The following is a 24,746-nucleotide window of genomic DNA, read 5'->3' on the forward strand; positions in this document are numbered from 1 at the left end:
ATTAAAGGATTTCACCATTAACACCTCATTACCATTAGTTATAGATTGTGCTGAAAATGATTTTGTGAATTAATATGTAAAACCAGTAGGGTTGTTTTTAAAAAAATATAAATTTTAGTCCATAATACATATACTCTCTTCTCTCTATATAGGCAAAGCATTTAGGTATTATATTTGAAATTAATTATTGCCACAACAAGCATTGTTGCTTCTAGTAAAATAGAAGAGAATAATTTTTAAAATTGGTCTTAGATTAAGGTCCTTGAAAATTTTGTTGAGGTCCTTGAAAAGTCCTGGAAAGTCCTTGAATTTCAATCTCATCATAGAGTGGGAACCCTGAAGATGAATTAAATATTTACTATATTTCTTAGTTTTTACTTATTGATTTAAAAAAAAAAACAACTTATTTTAACATTACAGATAGAAGAGCATCTTAATATTATCAAGAAATATTTCTAAAATAAATTAAATTTTTTGCTTATTTACATAAATAAAATTTTTTTAGCTTATCAATATCATACTCAGCTTTAATATTCTGCCTAACAAACACATTTGAAAATATAAGTTCCATTCTCTTACAAATTACAATTCTGTGCTTATAACTTATTAATTTAATTTTATCTTTTTTATGACAATTTTTTTACATGCTTTATACTCACATTAAAATTTACTTTTTACCCATTCCATCAGCTTCTATATTCAGTTATTTATTTTTAATTTTTACAGCCTTGTAGCTAAACTAAATTTTTTATGTACTCATTTTTATATGAGGTTTATTAATTGCTTTCTTTTTAAATTAAATGTAAGAATATTTAGTTTCGGCCATACGATTAATGCTCACGAAGTACTTTTTTTCTTTCCTTAACTGGTTTACTAAAAATAATTTTTAACGAAATATTTTCTATTTCGTTAAAAATTATTCTGTGCTAAATGCTTAGTATATTTAAAGCACATAATTCTCAATAATTTATTGCAGATATATTATCTTTTATTTCCAGATATAAGTAATATTTATAATGTATTTTTAGTAGCAAAATTTGCAGATATAAAATGATGTAAATAAAATGAAGCAATTTAAGAATATGCTTACGAAATATATTTTAGGTGGCACCTGGACAAACTCCTCAGCTACCTGAAAATCAACTTTATACACAAGTTGATATTACTCCATATTTGAACCCCAATCAACATGTTGCTGTAACTGTTGCTCAACCTGTACCAGAGAAGTTGTTGAAACCAAAAGGAGTAGTTTTAACTACAGCAGACATAAAAGCCCGGTTAATAGAAAGGTATTTCTTATTTTATAAAAATATTCATGTTTCAAGATATTTTGCTATTATTGTGACTTTTTCTTATGCAATTCAGAATTTTCAGTTTATGCAAAAAATGAAAAATCATCTTCTTTAAAAGTCTTTATTTTAATCATAGTATTTTTTAAAAAAGAATTTTACTTTTTTTTAAGAGATGGTATATATACATTTAATTAATGTTGTTACAGTTTTTTTAAAATTGTATTTAATCAAACTTTAATAATTTTATCGCCCTTTTATAAGAAATGTTTCTGTTTCCCCTAAAATAAATGTGTCTATATTTCATAGTAATAATTTTTGTATTACAGTCGAACTCGTTTATAACAGGCTCGGATTTGATGAGAACTCGGATTTACCTAGGAAAATGAGAATATTTGGTCGGATCAATGTTAAGTCTATGGAACAGAAGTCGCTTTTAACGAGCAAGACCCGGTTTAATCGAGTAGCGAATATTTTTCTGTCTTGCAATCTTTTTTCTCATCTTTCTAATCTTTTTGTCTTATCTTTTTTTCAAAATGATAAGAAATGCGCGAGAAATAAAANTAACGAGCAAGACCCGGTTTAATCGAGTAGCGAATATTTTTCTGTCTTGCAACCTTTTTTCTCATCTTTCTAGTCTTTCTGTCTTATATTTTTTTCAAAACGATAAGAAATGCGCGAGAAAAAAAAAACCCGAAATGAAACTTAATTACCCTTATTGCTCTAATCTAAAGCTTTATCGGTTAACGAAAAAGTAAAAATTTTACGGGAGTTGGATGACGGTGTTAAAAATGTTGAAATCTGCAAAAGGTATAGATTGTCTTCATCTACAGTTTCCACACAGCTAAAAAACAAAGGCAAGTTAATGGATGCATACGACCAAAATAAAACAGACTGTAAACGACTGAAGAAGTGTTCGAAAGATGATTTGGACGAAGCGTTATTGAAATGGATGAAGGTGCAACGTAGTGCTGATTTACCTATGAGTGGACCTATTTTAAAAGTGCAAGCAGAAAAATTTGCTGAACAATTTGGATATTCTGAGTTCGTTTTGGGGGGGGGGAACAGTTGTCATTAAATTAAGAAAAGTATTTAATTAAATTAATTAATGTAATAAAGTAAGAAAGTATTAGTAAAAATTTTAAGTAAATTTAATAATTTGACTTCCCAAGCCCCCCCCTCTTCTGGTTGCACCCCTGCCTTAAGGACCCGTTTATTATGAGCACTCAGATTTAACGAGTGCATGTTACGTTCCCTTTGTGCTCGTTATAAATGAGTTAGACTGTATCTTGATCTTTTAAAATTAATTTGCCAAACTTTAAGGTTATATCAATGTGCCATTAGTATTTAATAGATAGGTAGAATATTAGAATGAATGTAGGAAATTATAATACAGTCAAACCCCGCTGTAGTGAGCCTTCAAGGGACCAAAATTTCTGTTCACTATAACCGGGAGTTCACTATATCTGTCACGCAGGCAATTTAACTAATGGTTCCTAAACTCTTCCCTTTTATTACACATTATTCAAATAAATGATTGAAAAATATTATGTAGTAGCAAAAAATGTGTTATTTTTCATTACTCTTTGTCTTGCGGTCAAAAAAAAATTAGTAATCTTTAGCTGATAAGCAATTCTCATTGTCCGATATGGAAACACTTCCCGACTCTCAGATAATTTTTCCTGAATTTCTGTTATTCTGCTTTTTAAACCTGTCTAACCTGCCATTCGAGCGCATAAAAGTAGTCTCATAAAATCGCCTAGCAAATTCATCGACATTTGTCCAGATACTTCGATTGGTGAACCACTTCAGTAATGCTTCTTCAATATCCTTGTGAACTGCATTTCTCAACTTTTTTCTGCCATCTAAATTTTTTTCACGAGCAAAAATTATTAATTGCCTATTTTTCCATATGTTGCAAACTGCAGATTTGGATAGTTTATATTCTCTGCAAATATCAGCTTGATTGTATCCATTTTCAATTTTTCTGATTATGCCCATTTTATCATAAATGGAGAACATATTACGTTTACTGCTCGCCATAGTTAAATTTGAAACACTTGTTTGCAAGATTTTTTAAACTAAACTGAGAGCAAAAAGGAGTTGCAATGAGGACCTTATCAACACATATTAGTGCTCAACCCTTTGACCAATAATGAATAATTGCTCATTCTCTCTGACAGAAAATGCATGTTGATCCGACTGACACCTTACAGGGGCATCGTCTGCCTGGGTTGGAAACATCTATTTTGTTTGTTTAGGGATGGGAAAGTGAGATAAAAGAAGCAAACAAGAAAAAATGCCTATCGCTACGTTCTCCTCTATAGATGGTTTTGAAAATCGGTATATGTATTTTTTTTGATGTAGAAATTTCAAAATTATTACAAAAAAAATCAGTTGAAGACCGAAAAAAGTTCATTATATCCAACTTCCTCACTTTTTTGGTTCACTATATCCACAAAAGATAACATCCGTGTATAGCAAGGCACGGGATTCATTAATTATTTTGTTCACAATATCCGGGAGTTCACTATAAACCGTGTTCACTATAGCGTTTGACTGTATATCGAAGGGTGATGTAGGAAATTTTTAATTCTGTGAACTTTTCCCAAGAAAACAAGCAAAATGAAGTTTCAGCTATTATATAGATATTTGAATGTGACATTCAACTAGATGTTTCCATTTTTTTTTCAATCAAGTAGAAATTTTTTTTTTATATAAGTGAATTCTTTAGTTTTACTATTGACTCATTGATTGAGCAATAAATTAAAAAATTTTGATTGACATGCACAAAAACCAGAAAATGTTATATTGAAGGTCAGCATTAACATAAAGCTGTAACAAAAGAATGCGTCATTCATTTTAATTCTTGGAAGTAACATAAGTTATGAGTAACTAAATNTTTCTCAACTTTTTTCTGCCATCTAAATTTTTTTCATGAGCAGAAATTATTAATTGCCTATTTTTCCATATGTTGCAAACTGCAGATTTGGATAGTTTATATTCTCTTCAAATATCAGCTTGATTGCATCCATTTTCAATTTTTCTGATTATGCCCATTTTATCATCAATGGAGAACGTATTACGTTTACTGCTCGCCATGGTTAAATTTGAAACACTTGTTTGCAGGATTTTTTAAACTAAACTGAGAGCAAGAAGGAGTTGCAATGAGGACCTTATCAACACATATTAGTGCCCAACCCTTTGACCAATAATGAATAATTGCTCATTCCCTCTGACAGAAAATGCATGTTGATCCGACTGACACCTTACAAGGGGCATCGTCTGCCTGGGTTGGAAACATCTATTTTGTTTGTTTAGGGATAGGAAAGTGAGATATAAGAAGCAAACAAGAAAAAATGCCTATCGCTACGTTCTCCTCTATAGATGGTTTTGAAAATCGGTATATGTATTTTTTTTTGAAGTAGAAATTTCAAAATTATTACAAAAAAAATCAGTTGAAGACCAAAAAAAGTTCATTATATCCAACTTCCTCACTTTTTTGGTTCACTATATCCACAAAAAATAACATCCGTGTATAGCAAGGCTCGGGATTTATTCATTATTTCGTTCACTATATCCGGGAGTTCACTATAAACCGTGTTCACTATAGCGGTGTTTGACTGTATATAGAAGGGTGATGTAGGAAATTTTTAATTCTGTGAACTTTTCCCAAGAAAACAAGCAAAATGAAGTTTCAACTATTATATAGATATTTGTATGTGAAATTCAACTAGATGTTTCCATTTTTTTTTCAATCAAGTAAAAAAAATTTTTTTACATAAGTGAATTCTTTAGTTTTACTATTGACTCATTGATTCAGCAATAAATTAAAAAATTTTGATTGACATGCACAAAAACCAGAAAATGTTATATTGAAGGTCAGCATTAACATAAAGATGTAACAAAAGAATGCAGCATTCATTTTAATTCTTGGAAGTAACATAAGTTATGCGTAACTAAATGTTTTGCTCTAGTTTGATTTTATGAGTATATAATCATTAAACTATGAGTAAAACTATTCAAAACAATTAGTGACTTAAATAAAGTGTAATACACATCCTTATTTTTATTGAACTTTCCTACTTTAAATAACAACACAATATTATGGATCCTTTTTTGTTTTCTGTTAAATAGAGCTATCCCATCTAGAGGCTAAGCTGTATCATTTGACTATTATCAATCAATCAAGTGCTGAAATATCATAGTTGTTAATGACAATCAGTTGTTTATATTATTTTACTTTGAAATGAAACTTATTCCAATCGGTTATTACCAGTAACTAATTCAACGGTACATTTTCAGAATTGTTGCCACTGCAGTAATTGGAATGAATTTAATTGAAATAAATGTAAGGTTTAATAATGCAAGGTCATAAAATGAATGAATAATTGGGTAACATCAGCTGTAATAGTGAGGAATGTATGCTTAAATGCTTTTAACATGCTGCAAAAGATGTGTCCTATAACTGAAGGCCTTTTAAAGTGGATTGTCATATCTGCTTAGAAAATAAAAATTATTTCATTAATGTATGTTAAATATTGATCATTTTTTGTTTTTAACATGTAATAAAATATGCAGAATGAAGATTTGGGTTAACAATCCTATCATTTTATTATTAAACTAGGGAACTAAGTCACCTGTTCGCTTACGCTCACGAACCCCGATGATTACTTGACACAAACCAGTTGAAATTATTCAACAAAACATATATGTACTAAAAAGAACACTTGTGCCACCTCCAAATATTTTCCTTATGATACTATTAATATATATTAGTAGTCATAAATTAATCCTTTTTGAAATCTAACAATAACATTTATAGTTAGATTTATATATATATCTATAACATTTTTAATTAAAAGTATACAAATTTGGTGAGTTCACAACTGTAATTTAATATTTTTGCTTACCAAACAAACCCATATATTTTAAATACAATGTTTGCACTCATCACTTTGTGCATGAAACTAAAAGTTAAGTTCTAAATCATTAAACGAATCTCTTTAACCTTAATTCATATTAGTATATTCATATAATTTGCACCAAAAAATAATAATTGTAAAATGGCTATTGAGATCGGACACCGATTCAAATAACTTTATCTTAAAGTGTAACAAAGAATTACATTATTCTAATAAGAATAAGAATAATCCTTTAATTCTTAATTAAAAAAAAAATTTTAAAAAAATTAAAAACGCAATAATAACAGTACAAGTAAATACCTTTAAATTAGTGATACAAAGATATTTTAACTAAAACAGTACCTTTATGACTTTTGTCAGTTATATGCTGATGGCAACAAAACCAATATGAAAATTAATATGAGAAAACTGGATCCTACCATGTGATTTTCCAGCCGATAAAAATGCACCGTTAACAATGGAAAACTGCGACAAATTTTTAGATTTTTTTCATTTGCAGTTGAACACGAAACTGATAAACACAAAGTATCGATTTACACGAATACATGTTTGGTCCATGATTCAGCTATCAGTTATTGTTGTATTTTACAGCATGAAATTTTCCAGCTGATTATCGGTGATGAAACTGGACACAGCAGAGATATTAAGCATGTGAATAAAATACTAATCATTCATTATGAGATATGCTACTTCTTTTTACTTCTTTTGTTAGAAATAGTTAAAATAAAGTAGTTAAAACTTTTAAGCTTATTTTAATTTGTTTGGTTCCTTGTTTGCATACATTCCCTAGCAACAATTTTACCTTGGCTCCCAGTTGGGCTCAAAATTGGCTCAATATGGGTCCTATGTGAACATGCGCCAAAGAACCAATATTGGGATGTCAAGATTTTTTAATACTGGTCCTATATAGGAGCAATATCAGCCTTTATAGGGCCTATATTGGCTGATGAATGAATATAAAATATCGGGTGAATCCAATAATCCTATATAGGGGCGATATTGGTTGTAAAGTGGCGGTACAATAGAACGATTCTATTTAGCTCTCATATCGGGAAAATGACGGCTCTTTGAACTTTTATTGAGCCAAGATTCATGAATATTGGTCCAATGAGGGCCCAAGTTATTTTTCTGATAGGGTTAATGTAGTATAGAACATGCATTAAAAATATGTAATAAATTCTTTTCACGATGTATCGGATACGACGAAATTCAGCTAACATGAAATAATTATGATAGTCCTGCCGATTTCACTGTGTTAGAGGTACGACTGAAATTAGAAAACCTGCAAGTATAAATGTCTTTTATTGTACACCACAGTTCTATTCTACTGTACTGTGGTATATTAGAGATAGTACCTTTTTAATACTTTTAACAATTATAATTTTTTCACATCTGTTTTTCTTTGTAATAATGTTCAATAAATGAGAATTTTTTTACTGTCCTTTAGAAATTATGTGATTCTGTATTAAAAGAAGGTGCCTAATTCATTTGCCAAAGCCAAAATGGTTCATCGTCTAACGTTTTTGTGGGGAAAAAGTCACCCTAATAAATTCTAAAATATTTCAGTTCCTAACAAATCTAGAGTCTGAAGACTTCTAGAATGAATTGCATTGAATAATACGGCTTTTGTCACCAAGCTGGCAATGGTCGCACTGCAATGAGAGACGTTGTTATCTCAAAGTCTTAATACTGTGTAAAGTGTCCAAGCCAAAATACGGATTTGTGAGAAACTGGCGTGTGTGTTAAACAAAGAGTATTACAGATTTGTGTATTAGCCAAAAAATATGTGTTTTCATCTAAATGATATTTTTATGTTGTACAACTAGTTTGCAAAAGACAAGACTTTTTTTAAAACTATTATAGTTCATCGAATCTTATTTTCCATAGATTATCTGCATTGAAAGCCCAGCATGAAGCACACCAAGTTGAAGTTGAGACCAATGAGAAAGAATATATTAAAAATATAGAAGTTGTGAGGAAATCAACTGAGGAAGGCCCAGCTAGAGCAGCAGCATATTCTCTTTATCAGCAGATGAGCGGGTATGTGAAAGACTTGGTTGAATGTCTTGATTTAAAGGTGGGTCTCATATTTATGTTGCAATTCATAGAACAGCATTTATAGGACACATAATTCTATAAGAGCAGTACATTTATGTTTCTTATTAAATCAGTGTATCTTACGTTTGGCAGCGAAATGAAAATGTTTGTTTTTTTTTCATAATTTTTACTCTCTTTAGGCAGCATCGATACAGTCGAAACACTTCTTTATAAATTGGTGACGTCTTTGAAAAGTTGTAGGAATTACTTTCATTGCGTTACAGAGAGTCGTGATGGCTCAGGGGATAGAGCATTCGCCTTCCAATAAGGTGAACCGGGTTGGATACGAATTCTGCACCTGGCTCACACCAATCACAATGCTGAGGTAAAATATCCTCAGTGGTAAATGGATCATGGGTTAGATCCCCTTGCCTTCAGACTAATCGTGGGATGTTTTCATAGTTTTCCTCTCCATGTAATGCAAATGTGGTTAGTTCCATCAAAAAGGCAAATTTCCACGAAGACAAATTTCTCCAAATACTTGATCCAGGAGTTCTCGCGTATTGGGTTCGAAATTACGAGGCTACGGAGTTGGACATTAATAGTCGTTAACCCTAAATTAGGTCGGCTGTTTAACGCCGGCTATAAAAGGACATTATGTTACAGCGACATCAATTATACTCAAGTATGTAGTCTGACTAATCTGGGATAATAATTAAGAAATTAAGGACTCGTAATTGAAACTTATTGCTAGTTATTACATATTTTTACTAGTCCATGGATATGTTGCTATTAGATCTAAATAAAGTGAATTTAAATGAAAAATTACGTTTCTGAAAATGGATAATGTTACAATTATAATGAAATTTGCTATTTTCTTGCAAACGCAGACCAAAACGTGAAACCGAGTATAAAAAAAACCAAAACAGTAAAGCAGCTTCCATTGGTGGACTGGGGAGTGACTACACATAATTATGGCGATTCAAGTAAAATTTTAGTGGATCAACAGACTATTGATTTTGTGCCTTGCTAATGTTTATGAAATCCAGAAAACTTGCCTTTAATTGTGACTCAATTTTTTTAGAACAGTTTTTAATATCAAATCTAATATACATCAACTGTTGGCATTTTTCTATTTTCTTTTTTGAAGCTTGTAGAGGAGAGATATTAACTAATCATAATTCTTCATTTTGTCATCCACATACTGAAGAAAAAAAATTAAAGCACAATTTGTTTAACTAATACATGATTCTGCTTGAATGAGCCAAATATTTTTAATATTTAAAAATATATAATTCTGCAGAGTTTTTACCTATACTTCATACTCTGTATTAAAAAATTTAAAGAATGGATTCTTCACTTTTGAATATTATTTCAGGTTGCCCACATTGATTTATTGGATGATAGGTTACTTGATCTCTATAAACAAAGAGCTCAAAAATTAGCTTTGCGTCGTCAGTTAGATACTCGTGATCAGTCAGATGAATTTGCTACTTTGTCCAGTGAGTTATCTATTTAATTTTGATTAATTACTGTTTATTTAATTGTATAATTTATTTACTTAAATTTGTAACAAAACATTTATATTTTGAAGGCTTTATTTCCCTTAATGAATTTAATGCTTTTACATTACTATATAAAATTTTCAATTATGTGCTTCGATGTTTTCTCAGATATAGAATTCAACAACATGCTTCTAAATGTGTATTATGTGCATCAAATTTAAGTTTAACTCCTTTTCAAATTTTCATTAGATTTTTTTGTTTTGTTTTTTTGCTCTTAAAAAATAATCCCTTCAAACAGCTTCCTTGAGTAATATACGAGAGCTGTTTTGTTGTGTTAGTTTTGAGAGAGCTGTTTTGTTGTCACCCTAATAGGTGACAAATGGGTCACAGCGAGTGCCTGTGTCATGTCCGGGCATTCCTTGGAAACAACTGTACTGTGTAGGTAACCTGTATGCACATTTCTGTCTTTAAAATGTTTATCAAATTGCCTGTCGCATATTGGCCAGTGATGCGTTTTTAGTTGGCAAAAAAGCTGTCTGCTGCATACATTCACCAGCAGATTTGAAAAGTTTATGAAGCTTCCTAGTGGCATGCTGACAGGAAATTGCGTTACTCGATGACAATGGCTCTCTCCACAGCTCAGTTCCAAGCTTTATTTTACTCTTTTGGACCACCCCTCAATAAAGCTCAGACTTTGCTTTAAGTGATTTTCATCTTTTAATATGTTTCAAATATCATTTTGGCGGCAACCAGCACGTCGAAGACGTGAAAACAGTCGTAACCTTTGGGTTATCGGAGCAGGTGGCAAGTTACTATGAAGAGGGTATTTTAAATCTAGTTGTAAGGTATGGTAAGAATGAAAGTAAACTTGGCCACTATTTTGAAAAATAAAAGAGAAAGGTATGTTGAATCAAAAAATAAATTTGCTGCATGAAAATTTTCTTTCGTTTTATTTTTATTTTAAAACGGCCCTTACTTAAAAAAAACAACTCTCATATCATTGGCAATAGAGAGGTTGGCAATGATACCCATTTCACGTATTTTGAGTTTGGGAAATTAATTACGATTGCTCTAACTTTGCCGAAAACTACAGCTGCACCTAAAAGAGGATTTTCAATCTTACCGCCAGAAAAAAAAATTGTTTGATTGGTGAAGAGCTTTTAGATGACCTTTCCAGATTGTTTTGTAGAATTCTCTAATTCCATACCACTAAAGAATGGTGATGATTGTGGCATTATTTTCAAACGTACTGGTAAATGGTAAAAACAAAGTAAAGTGAATAAAAATTAAAATTCTATTTATTTTAATAATTATGTTTTTAAAAACCTTATTCTGGTTAAGCAATAAATATTGAAAAAAACTAAATATGAAGTTTTTTTTGTTTTAATTTAAGCAAGAGTTGTAGAATATTTATATTGTATTGTTTCTCTGCTAGTCATAATATAATCTGTTGTAAAATGGTAGTAATTTGCTAGCATAATCTTTTGCTTTAAATTTAATTCAGCTCTTTTAAATTTTCTTAATTAAAGGAGGAGTGAAAAAAAAATTTTTTTTTCTTTCTATTCTGCTGCTAACATAGGTTTAGAAAATAGACAATAGAAATCATATTAAAGAATATATTATTTAATTTTCTTTCATTTTAGGGTCACAATTATTACTGATAAGTAAAAGTTTTTTAAAGAATTATACGAACGTTGGTTTTTGATATTTCTGGCCTTGGCAACATTAAGTGTTGCTAGGCGACCACAGACGATTTTAATCGAAAGTTTGATGTTTTTAAACATAAATTCAGCAGACGATTTACCATTATAGCTTCATTTGTGTTGTTGACAGTAAATTGAAAAGTTCTTCTCTTTCAAAAAATGGAATTGAATCGTGAACATNAACTACAATTTTTATAAACTGTAAAGGTAATATAACAGTAGCTGTAAATTTTATCTTTCTTTTATTAATATATAATTAATATTATTAATATAATTAATATTCAACCACACAAGATTTTTTGAAACCTACTAAATCAGGGTTCCCACGGTCCTTAAAAACTGCTTAATTTTTATTTTGGAAAATAAGGCCCCTTAAAATTACTAAGGCTTATAAAGTGCTTAATTTTTCAGCATCACTGTAGTTTACAGGAACAATTTTTCAGTCTTACAAAAATATTTAAAACAAAAAGTTGTTCTTTTATCAGCTAGAATTTGATCATGCATGGAGAGTAGAGCATTTTAGAGAAACTAGAAGGAATGTGTGTGAGGGAGCTACAGCCAAGAAAACATGTCCTTTCATTAATATATTATTCCTTTTGCCTAGAATGATACTCTTATGTGGAGAGTGAAGCATTCCAAAATAAAATAATAGTGTGTGGACAAGGGGGATACTGCACTTGGAATCAGGCCATTTTTTGTGGGGGGGGGCAGTTAGTTCTAAGTAGAAGACCCACGTTAACCTTTAAAATCAACAGAATTCAAGAAATTCAGTTTTACTGGTAGCGCATGTGCTTATAAGAACAACATAAAGCCCTAAGATAAGAAATATCAGAAAAAAATGTTTGAACTGGAATCCATAATGAAAACTAAGCAGATTGTTACATAAAAATTTAAATCTACTCAATTTAAAGATCCCAAACTTTTTATTATTAATGTCTATTAGATTAAAATTTAAATTTAGATTTTTTTAATCATTTTGTTCAATTAACATTGCAACTTAATATACTATTTTTTAAAATTCTTCCAATTTTTGGTTGCTTTAAAATTAGTCCATGTTCCTTGCTAGATTGTTTAGTAATATTATGTAAAGTTAATTCTTAATTTCTTAATAGCATTTTTATCTGGAAGTTTTTTTATGTAAAGCTCATAATAAAAGTAATTATAAAACATTTGCTGTTTAGTAATAATTTTAAAATGGTTAAGTTGCATACTGTTTTCAATATGTTTTTCCAAACTTTTCAATATTCTTTTTACAAACATTACCTCATAAGGTGATATTACCAGATTAATTTCTAATAAATGAATACCACTTTCAGCTTTAAACTGTTAATTTAGGATAAAAATAAAATATCAAATCTTAATAATAGTAGAGAATAATATTAAGAATGATAGAGGATGATAAAAAAATATTACAAATAAATATCTGTAAATGATGAAGAAATAAATAATTTATCAGTATTTGTCAATTAAGAAACCTGACCAATTTTTGGGCCATAGGAATGTGTTGATAACTTTGAAAAATCATTTTGACCCTTTTATTTATATATTCCACCGAAAACTAATATAAAAAGCATATTTGTTTAAAAATTATGAATTTTCTCAAGCATAATTGTATTTTTATTCTATGAAATTTTTTATAAGATACTGATTACAGTGAATTTAAAAGCCTAATGGTCAAAATAGTAGAATGATTTAAGGTGCTTAGATATTAGTAGGGCCTGTATTTATTTGAAATAGGACTTAATTATACATGTCATAGATACGAAAACTACTTTCATGCGTAAGTCTAATTGAACTTTTTAGTGTTAAATCTTTTAAAATATACCCATGTAACATTCTATTCATAGAAGAGAAAGAATTATTTTGGCATAACTGAATATTAAGCAAAATTGCTCACAACTGAAATTGTGATACAGTAAAATAAAAAAACTTGTTCTAATAATTTTTTTCATGTTTTTTCCAAATTTCATTATTTCTTCTTTTTTTATTCTTCATATACAAAAAAAAAAAATATGAATCTTAATTTCTGCACTTTAATTTTAAAATTTAATTTTAATGAAACCATTAGAAATGGAATACGGATTAGTTTCATACATGTCGTTAACTCATAACAATCTAAAAATATTTTTACATAAGACCCAATCCGCGTAGGCAAAAGTTGTCTGTTCATAATACTGTTCTATTCCTGTTCCTACTTTGGCAAACCCTGTTAATTAATAAAATTATATCGGTACTTGCATTGTAATAAAATTGTTTTTTTATAATTTATTGAATATAAATCTAATTTTTTATAACTTTTTAAATATCTTTTATAAGAAAGGTAAATAATTGAGATTGTCACTGATTGCATATGTATATTCAATGATAAACAATCATACTATTTTTAAGGTCCTTAATTTTTCAAAAAAGTCCTTAATTTTTTCAAAAAGAAGTCCTTAAAAGTCCTTAATTTTTGCTTTGTTAAAAGAATGGGAACCCTGTAAATTCAGTAAATACAGAAAATATTTGTTTAGATTCTGATGTCAGTCATAAAAACCTCTCTGAAACAGTTTCCAAATGCAAAAGTTTAAATATTTCAGCATGTAAATTTTTTTTTTACATATTTATCTTAAATAGCAAATTAAATAAAAAAAAATTCATAAAATACTTGTAAACTTTTTGTGACTACTTAGCATTCAATAATTTATTCCGATTTTCTCATATATTTATTGACATGACTAACTTTATAATAATTAAAAACCTTTAGAAAAGTTTGAGAAACATAAATAAAAACTATGCTTGAAATTGAAAAATATATTTGATATTTATGGTCATTTCATTTTAATAAGATATACTTTTAAAAATAAGTTTTTTTGTTTAATTTTTTTACGTTGAGCTACTTTTTTTAAATAGGTGAAATAATGAAAGGTATGAACGCTGAATTTTTATTGGAAAAAAAGAATGTTACTGATGATGCAAAGCTTCGTCGAGCTGCCGAAAGAGAGGGAAGAAGGTATGCATGATGTATTTAAATAGATATTTGATAATTGTTACTTCATTTTTTAAAAAAAGTTTATTTATTATGCGATATTAGAAATGGAATTTTTTAAAAATATATCTGGAAAACTTGAAAAAGGTAGGGAATTTTATTCTTTTCTTTGAGTAGCAACCCTGTATGTGTATAAAACTTAAAACCCTGATCAAACTAGAACCCTATAGCAGCTTTTTTCAAAAAGGGCCTGACAGTTAGGATTTTTTAACCACTTATGGTTTTTTATACCTATAATTACTATATTCCATCAATAATTGATTATTTCTTTCATAATTAAGTTATTCTTGTAAAATTTGAAAGGGAGAAAAGCAGTAAATGAATTTTTTTTTTTGTTGCATGAAATTTTTTAATTGATTTTAGATTCATTTGTGTTGCTGATTTCAACTCTGCAAGCTGTTTCTTTCTCCAAGCTACAGTTTTTTTTTAAAACTGACATTTATTGTCGATTTTTTTTCTCAAAATGTACAAGTTTAAAAATGTTATTTTTTAATAGGGTGATGTTCTCTTACTCCTATGTAACTCCCCTGTTATACATAACACTTTTAAACTTGTGCATTTCAACAAAAATAGACTAAATATGTCTTTTTCAAAAAAAAAAAATTTTTTTTAGGTTCANAAACTTGAAAAAGGTAGGGAATTTTATTCTTTTCTTTGAGTAGCAACCCTGTATGTGTATAAAACTTAAAACCCTGATCAAACTAGAACCCTATAGCAGCTTTTTTCAAAAAGGGCCTGACAGTTAGGATTTTTTAACCACTTATGGTTTTTTATACCTATAGTTACTATATTCCGTCAATAATTGATTATTTCTTTCATAATTAAGTTATTCTTGTAAAATTTGAAAGGGAGAAAAGCACTAAATGAATAACACCTGATTTTTTTTGTTGCATGAAATTTTTTAATTGATTTTAGATTCCTTTGTATTGCTGATTTCAACTCTGCAAGCTGTTTCTTTCTCCAAGCTACAGTTTTTTTTAAAACTGACATTTATTGTCTATTTTTTTTCTCAAAATGTACAAGTTTAAAAATGTTATTTTTTAATAGGGTGTCACATAAATGTTGCGACCTTCTAGGAGAGTTAAAGCACATTGCAGGATTAAAATGGCATAAGTACTACTCCTGCCTGGAAATATCGTCATACGCCAATAGTGATGCTTCCATATCATGAACTGTTTCTTTGTGGGCTTCTCAGCAGATCATGAGAGGGAAGCGCCCCTAGCCGCGTTCAACGGCATTTTTCGAGCACGGTTTCTTATATAATTTTAATCCTGATGATGTACCCTTACTCCTATGTAACTCCCCTGTTATATATAACACTTTTAAACTTGTGCATTTCAACAAAAATAGACTAAATATGTCTTTTGAAAAATAAAAAAAATTTCTTAAGAGCAAAACTAATTTTAGATTTGGATATCCCCCCACCCGAATGAGGAAAGATCAAGTATTTGCGTAAATGCAGCAAAAAAATTTTTCCCAGTGTAATTAAACGATATATGTACATATGATAGATATATGAATAAATTGCGTTAGAATTTTTAATGAAAATTCTTTCAATTCAAAATAAAACTAAATTCAACAATAAGCATACCTGCCAAGTCTCCTGTTTTTTAGGGAAGACTCCTGTATTTTACGACTATCTCCTGTTTATCTGTATATTCTCAAATTTCTCCCTATTCGTTGAAGAAATTAAAAAAAAAAATTGGTGATAAAATATCTACTACGGGCAAAAATACTTTCTTATTCCTCAACAGATGATGCTATTGCCTGTACTGCAGTAAGTTGAGTGTTAATTATTTAAGTCGAGCCTAGATGGCTCAGGGGATAGAGCGTTTGCCTTCAAATGAGGTGTATCCAGGTTCAAATCCCAGCAATGACTGAGCGATACGAATTCTGCATTCGACTTGCACCGACCACAGTACTGACGTGAAATATCCTCAGTAGTAGACGCATCACATGTTAAAGTCCCCTTGTCGCCAGGCTTACCCTGGGAGGTTTTTGTGGATTTCCTTTCCATGTAACTCAAATGCAGTTTAGTTCCATCTAAAAAGTCCTCTAAGAATGCAAATTTCTCCCAATACGTGATCCAGGAGTTCCCTTGTCTTCTAGATTGGGTTCAAAATTACAAGGCTACAGAGTTGAACATCAGTAGTCGACGACTACTGGTCGTAAACCCAAAATTGGGTCAGTCATTAAAATCTCCGTAATTTTATTTCTTCAATGTTGACAAGTATGCTCAAGTTTTAGAATAGTTCTTTTTCATTCGTTTTTATTTCAACACAAACCATTTTTCAGCCTATTTTATTCATTTTTAGCTTATGCATACACCAAAACCAGACTAAATGCCGTTTTAGACGTGACAAGGAAACGGTCTGACGTTAAATCTAATTTTAAGACTGGCAATGATAGAAATAATAAACTTTATTCTTCTCGCTTTTAAAATAGTCTTTCTTTATTTAATATGCCAAATGTTCTCAGGTTTGGTAAATAAAATAAATATAAGGACCATAAAATAATTTACTTCTGAAAAAATGCAATACTCTGTATTTTCATTTTAAAATTATTAAAACAATTTTTTTATCAAGTGACTAAAGAAGTTAATGGAAAACTTATTTGGGTTTTCTTAGTGTTCGAAATTCTCTCCTCATTTTTATCAACACTAAACTTATCTTTTTGTTGAGTCAATCCCATTATAAAAAATTTATTAGCGATCCACTATGAAATATAAGTTTAACAGCAGTTCAGACGGTACCACCTAGAATGCTCACCATAACAGAGTGTTCACTATATCCAGGTTCATTATAGCAAGAGGTTTGACTATAAATTTGGGGACTGCATTACCTTTCTGTCTAATGATATGTAATTGAGCATTTTTTGTTTTTACTAGAATGAGAAGAAGGAAGCTAAGAGAAAGACAAATGATTGGTGTGAAGCATCAAGATGGTATGTCCTCTGATGATGAAGAACCAGACATAGATATTCTCAAGTTTAGGGAGTCTAAAGGTAATAATTTATTGTGAAGATCAGTTATTGTTGTGTTGCTGGCATTTACTGCAAAATATTCACGTATATGTTTTTTTCTCTCACATAAATTTAGTTAACTTTTTTTTTTCTTTAATCCTTCTCTCTCACAGAACAAGGTGGCCTCTCTCTCTCTCTCTCTAAAAACAGGAAAAACTGGGCATTTTCAGGGAATTTCAAAATACTAATGGAAAATCTGCAATGGCTCAGTGTTAAGGCACTGAACTGTCATTGTGAAGAACTGGGGTTGAATGCCCGGTTGCGATCTCGAAATCGTAGCCTCTATGGCTTTAACCTCTATGATTTTCCTGGGTCACAGCGTGCTGTGGGGGGGAATGCTTTACTGGAAAGTCTCAGGAAAATTCACAAATTACTCTGAAATGGAGTAATAGCAATTAAATAATTAGCAAAAATTTAACACAGAGTGTGTTTTATTCTATTATTTATTAGGCATTAAAACATTTTTAGCTAATTATTAGCTTATAAAGACAATGATGTTCTCATTTACTTTTATTATTACAATGTTATTTTAATGAACTATTTGAATTAATAATTAAGTTATTTCCATTTTCTATATTTAACAAGAATTGTTTTTTAAAACCAAATTATACTTATAAAGACCTTTTAATAAAATCGATACAGAATTTATTAAACATGAATTAAAAATCTTATTTATTTATTTAAATTTTTTTTATGTCCTGAAATTTTTATGTAATTAACAATAAATAAATTTCAATTGAAAAAATGAATACTCTTGCAAACTTTTAAATAACTAATATTATGTTAATATGTATTACAAAATTCTGTAAAATGTTTAGAAATTTTACTCTGGAAACCTGATATAATTTAGTTTTGTCTGGCCATCTTGTAGAAGATTAAATATGTATATATATAATTGTGTGCTTTATTTGTTAATAGTTATGCTTCCCACTTTATGTGCAAGTTCACTATATAGTGTATTTCTTTTTCTGTTATGTAGCCATGCTATCCCTGGTTCATTACAATGGAAGTTCATTTACTGTTCTATCTAAAAACTAATCCTGTTTTGTCTCTTAGTTTTGTCTTGTAGGACTGAGGGAGACTGGTATGGACTTTTTTTACAAATTTGGCCAAAAATCGTATTTAATGAAATTTTTAACTCATTAAGTACTTTTTAATAATAATTTTATTTTTTAACCATCGTTGAACAGCCAACCCAATTTTGGGTTTACGACTACCGATGTTCAACTCCGTAGCCTTGTCATTTTGAACCCAATCCAGAAGACAAGGGAAATCCTGGATCAAGTATTGGGAGAAATTTGNCATGCTATCCCTGGTTCATTACAATGCAAGTTCATTTACTGTTCTATCTAAAAACTAATCCTGTTTTGTCTCTTAGTTTTGTCTTGTATGACTGAGGGGGACTGGTATGGACTTTTTTTACAAATTTGGCAAAAAATCGTATTTAATGAAATTTTTAACTCATTAAGTATTTTTTAATAATAATTTTATTTTTTAACCACCGTTGAACAGCCAACCCAATTTCGGGTTTACGACTACCGATATTCAACTTCGTTGCCTTGTCATTTTGAACCCAATCCAGAAGACAAGGGAAATCCTGGATCAAGTATTGGGAGAACTTTGCCTTTTAGGAGGACTTTTTGATGGAACTAATCTGCATTTGTGTTACATGGAGAGGAAGACCACAAGAACTTCCCACGATTAACCTGATGATAAGGGGACTCTCACCCTTGATCCGTCGACCACTGATGATATTTTACGTCAGCACTTCGGTGGAATTTGTATCGACCAGCCATCACTTCGATTCGAACCCCGTTCACCTCATTGGAAGGCGAATGCTTTATCCCCTGAGCCACCACGGCTCTAATAATTATTTCTACGTTTTCCTGCATTTTAAAATTACAACACTTTTACATATTTTTTTTAAACGTAGGTTATGCCCATACTACAGGGTTGTCACTCCACAGGGAGAACAGGGAAAACCTGGAAAATACAGGGAATTTAAAAATCACCTAAAATAACTGGGAAAATGCAGGGAATTTTGATTTTTTCTTTACAAACTGGGAAATACAGGGAATTTTGTTTTTTTATTTTTGTCTTTTAAAAAATAGTGACCACTCAAAGCGTAATATGTGGGATATTTAACCATGATATTTCCGCTATTCTGACCTATTTAATTTATTATAGCATTATTTAAGTATGTTCAGCTGTTTTTCCAGCAATTGAAACTAATAAATATAGTTAGCTCATTATAGCTGACACAAGAGCACAGTAATTGTTGTTTCCTCTTAATATATTGCATGTAACATGTACAGGGAAAACACAGGGAATTTTTTTTCCAGATTTGAGTGGCAACCCTGTACTAGCCCCCACTACATGAAGCTAGAGTGGACAAGCTATGAAGCTAGTGTAAACAAGCTTGATAACTAAACTTGTTAAGTAGTCATTTATACCACTGTAGTTAAATTGTGTGATTATATATTCTTCTTTAATAATCAGTCTGGATTTAGAATTAAAATTAGACAAAGATTTCAAGTTATTCTATATGCTTTCCACTAAAAGATTTCAACATTTGTATATATATGTTTTTGTAGAATCAATTCTACAGGAGGCTAATAGCATATTTGAAGATGTGGTTGAAGATTTTGGAACACTTGAAGGTGTCATGACGAATTTTGAGCGTTGGAAATGTCAGCAACTGAATTCTTATTGTGAAGCATTTGTACCTCTTTGTTTGCCTAAAATATTTGGAATCTTTGTCAAGTTAGCACTCCTTGGATGGAATCCACTCGAAGTAAAAAAATTTCCTCTCTAGATTAATGCTATGTGAACTGTATTTAAATGATGAATTGCATAATTGGAGATTAATGAATTTTTTAATTGAATTAATTATAATAAATGAATTTAATAAATGAATTATATTAAAGTCAATGTGTTTAAAATACTGTGCAAAATATAACCCAGCATCAGAAATTGTTGCTAGTTATAGGTATAGTTCAATTTGTATTTCATTAGCATACCATAATTTGGCAGAGAAACACCGCCCGCTCAGAAAAAATTGGCTAAAATAATAAAAGCGTTTCACTGGATTCGCCGCACCATCGCCGCATTTTACTATACCAACGCAGGTATTGATTACAGACATAACACATGCTCCAAATACAGACATATATATAATTTAACTAGTTAAATAAAAACCAATGAAAGGATATTGAATATGCATAAAAAAATAGAAACAATCCTAATATATAAAATCGATTTCAATAACATTTTAAGTAAAATTAAACATTTTCTAATTTTAATTTGGAGTAACCATTAAAATATGAATAAAATAATTAATATATCAAAAAACATTGAAATACATATTAAAATTGTAAAAATAAAAATGAAACGATCTTACTTTTAAATCAGCAATCCAAAATCTTGTTTTAGAAATAAACAATAAATCCAAACAAATTTTGTTCAAAGAAAAATTAAAGAGTAATTTATTTAGATATCACATATCACTATATATACATACCAGTGTACTTAAAATCCTTCAAAATCTGAACTCTCCATATCAGAGCAAAATAGGTTTATTAGTTCATTGTTTATTTCGGGTTCATCCCCGTCACTCACACTTCCCCCTTCAGCATCACTTTCGGTTTTATTTTGGTCCTGGGACGATTTCCGCTTTTTTAAAGCCATTTACTATAGTTCCTTTTTCTCTTTCAATTACTGACAGATTAAACACAGCTGTCTAACTTTTCCTCTTAATGGGAGGTATTTAAAATGTATAACTTAAAAACAAGTTATATTAAAATTTAGACAAAACAAAAAAGAATTAACGAAAATAGTATAATCGAAACAAAAATATTAACACAAAAAATGTATAAATAAAACAAAAAGCAACAGAAGATCAGAATTATGAATTTATGGATAAAGAAAAATAATCCGAGGAAAAAGATGATCGAACTCTAAAGACAGAAATACAAACAATGAAAGAAAAAAAAGTGCTCTCCCAAGCATTTAAAACAAGTTTATATATTCCCCTTTTCTTCCCCACATTTTTGCTTCTCAAATAAGGCTTCAGAAAACAGCTCTTTTTTTATTTTAACTGACTCCGCTTAGGACGGTCTTTCTTTTATTGGTGTGTAAAATTCTCACACATTGCTTTTCCCCATCATCACTTACTTTCAGTTGAAAGTTTGAAATTCTTTTTGAACATTTTAATATTGTAAGAATATTTAAGATCATCCCAAGCTCATCTGCATCCTTTATTTCCTTTGACACCACCCTGATTTTCTTCATTCATTCCTTTCTGATTTATGCTTTTCCACTCAATGCCCATTCCCTGCACTCAACAGCTGTTCATATATATGGCAGAGGGAAAAGAGAGACTTTGTTCTCTTATGAAAAGCAGTCTCCAGTAAGTAATTCCAAGAAGGGATGGGGGGGGGGAGGAAAATTCCAGGTGTGCTGACCATTCTTTGGAGTAACATTAAGTGTGGAAAAATAAATGAAAAGCACTAGTTACAGGTGGAAAAAAATTATGATGAAAGTTCTAGTTGGCCTTCTAAAAATAAAAATTTTTTGAAGAAGAAAAAAAAGTAGTTAGATGCCCCTACCTATTAAATTATCAAGTTTTAAATCATGAAAAATTGTGAAATTTATTCGTTTCCAAAAAAAAGGAAAAAAAAAACTTGCAAAGGCTGTCTTGTTTATGAACTGTGTATTGATATTCAGTCGGTTGAGCTGAGAATTATTTTGCACATGGAGGTGACTATTGCTTTGTTTGGTGTGAAGTAGGTTTGATTTAAGGACTTCACCTGTGTTGGACTTGGGGGTAGTTGCAGTGTACAGAAAAACTATATATATATATTTTTTGTAATTAACTACAACTACTTTATTAGAAATATAATCTAGTAAAACTGCTTTTTTTTTTAAATGTAGTGACTACAAAGTACTTTCGAAATGTAGTCCCTACTCTTACGAGAAGAACTTTGCACTCATATTTGTAATGGCTTTGAGTAATAAATGGGCTTATTTAAATGTAAGGAAATATTAATTTACATTTATTTTTCTTAACATGAACCAGTTTGTTATTCTAAGCAATTTGTTATGAATTTGTTCTATTAACTTTGTACCTCTTTTACAACAATGAAGATTTAATTAATTTAAGAAATGCCAGGAGAGTATCAAAAATCTGTGAATTTCTCAATGCTCTTATATTTTTCTAAGAAATAAAGTATATCGAAAACTCATTGGCACTTGACCACAGGGGCATTCTCATTGTGTCCATTGATGGAGCAGCAAAGATTTATGCCAATGAAATTCACAAAATTAGTTGCATTTTAACCGTTTCCCACATTTTTTCTTGCGTTAGACCAGTGTTTTACGTTCTTTACTAAACTGAAATTAAAAGTAGTTGCCAGGATCATTACAAACTACTGCTTTTTTTGTATTGCACTATTCACTGCACTCTTTTTTATTTAAAAAAAAGTAGCACTTTACCCAACAGACTTGTGAAAAAAAGTAGCAACTAAGGTAGTTTCGCTACTTGTAGTGGGCTTTTTCTGACCACTGAGTAATTTCTATTATTGATATTTTCATCTTTAGGTTTGATCTTCAGCATTATGATTTGTTGCACCAGAAATAACGGTTTAAAAATTGAGAGATTTATTAGTTAAATACTAAGTGTCCATCCAAATGACACCCATTTCTTCCCAGACACTTGAAGAAACTGAAATTAAGTGAAAGGAATAAAAAATGATATTGCTAAGCTATGAGGAAAACTTGAATGAACTAAATATAAAATAATACCTGAAAGTTAAAAGTTTTTCACGTCTATTTTCTTAAAACAACTACTTTCTATCTTTATATTTTCTTCTTAAGTTCTATATAGAATTTTAAAAGTAAGATCATGTTTTTTATCATGTTTGTCATTTTTTAAGATCATGTTATTCAAAAGTTATTTTGAACATTCATTCTTTACAGTATTTGCTTATAAAAATTGGTATGCTGTTTGCAATTGTCCATTCCATATGTGTTGTTTAGTAGTTTATATGTTTATTATATGATTTGTTAATTTAGTAAATTTAAAAAAACTTAATTATACATGATTTAATAGTTCTCCATTAAAATCATAAAAGTTAGGTTTTAATTTACTTTAGTTTTAATATACATCAAATATTGAAAAACGACAGTTATTTCATTTTCTTAAGAAATTCGTTAAATTAATTTCGTAAATGTTATTTTTTAATTTTCACTTATTTAAAAATTATTTAAAAGGCTTGAAAATTAATATTACAGCGTGTGGCAAAAAAATTCCAACAAAGTTATTGCATCGTATTATAAGAGATAATCAATTTCTTTTTAATTTTTGCATTCATTTCTTTTTGTCTTCCACATTAATTATAAAATATTTTAAACCTTTGGTTGCATAGTGTTTTTTTCCCCTTTTTTTGTGTGGATTTTTTATGATGTCAGGCAAAAGATATGTTATTTTCGGGTTATTCCAGCAAGAAAAACGATATTATGAAATCGTTTGTTTGTTCTGCACTCATTCGTTTCACATTGAAGTTCAGACTCTCTAAAGCAATCGGTTCAGCGGAAATAAGACAGATTAAAGGTAGAAGACTTATGGCTCATAGCTTAAAATTTCACTAAGCGTATGCATCTCTGCATTGCTGCAGCAGACAGTCTTTTTGAAATCAATTAAATTTATTTATTTGTAAAAGTCTACTCTTATTATTTTTTCTTAATTTATTTGTTTTTAATATCTGTGTTTTTTTTCCACAACCTGTATTATTTAAACTAGATTGTAATTATTAACTGTTTAAAAGCCTTTTTTACTTTTTAATATTTCTTTTTGAAAAATATTTTTTATTTTTTCTCTCGGGATGGAAGAAACTTTTTTTTTCTTCTGTGGTAATTTTTTCACTATTCCCCCCGTTTTTCTATTTCCTTTTATCTTTGTTTTCTCATTGACCATTTTCAAGACATGAATTTTTTTCTTTGAATAGGAGGAAAGAGATTTTGAGAAAACTAGATGGTTTCGTCAACTTTTATCCTATGATTATGAAAGTTTAAGAAATGAGGATGATCCATTAGCAGAAGATCCAGATTTTAATCTTTTACCAGGCATTATGGAAAGAGTTGTACTTCAAAAAATTACAGGTATTTACAATCTTTATGTATGTAATTATGTGTATAATATATATATATATATATATATATATATATATATATATAATATA

The 24,746-nt window shown here is 29.7% G+C and overlaps 1 protein-coding gene across 3 annotated transcripts in view; it reads left to right on the plus strand.

The window, feature by feature from the left end:
- Positions 1–24,746, plus strand: part of LOC107436958 (PAX3- and PAX7-binding protein 1) — a 55,873-nt gene that overhangs the window by 23,279 nt on the left and 7,848 nt on the right. For all 3 annotated transcript variants that reach the window (XM_043041306.2, XM_043041305.2, XM_071187197.1), the window contains 7 exons: positions 1,105–1,289; positions 8,102–8,291; positions 9,630–9,753; positions 14,352–14,451; positions 17,375–17,490; positions 20,103–20,302; positions 24,513–24,666. In XM_043041306.2, coding sequence (XP_042897240.1) covers positions 1,105–1,289; positions 8,102–8,291; positions 9,630–9,753; positions 14,352–14,451; positions 17,375–17,490; positions 20,103–20,302; positions 24,513–24,666 — 1,069 coding nt within the window. The remainder of the gene's footprint in view (positions 1–1,104; positions 1,290–8,101; positions 8,292–9,629; positions 9,754–14,351; positions 14,452–17,374; positions 17,491–20,102; positions 20,303–24,512; positions 24,667–24,746) is intronic.

This window comes from Parasteatoda tepidariorum, chromosome 10 (genome assembly GCF_043381705.1).
Source record: "Parasteatoda tepidariorum isolate YZ-2023 chromosome 10, CAS_Ptep_4.0, whole genome shotgun sequence".
NCBI lineage: Eukaryota > Metazoa > Arthropoda > Arachnida > Araneae > Theridiidae > Parasteatoda > Parasteatoda tepidariorum.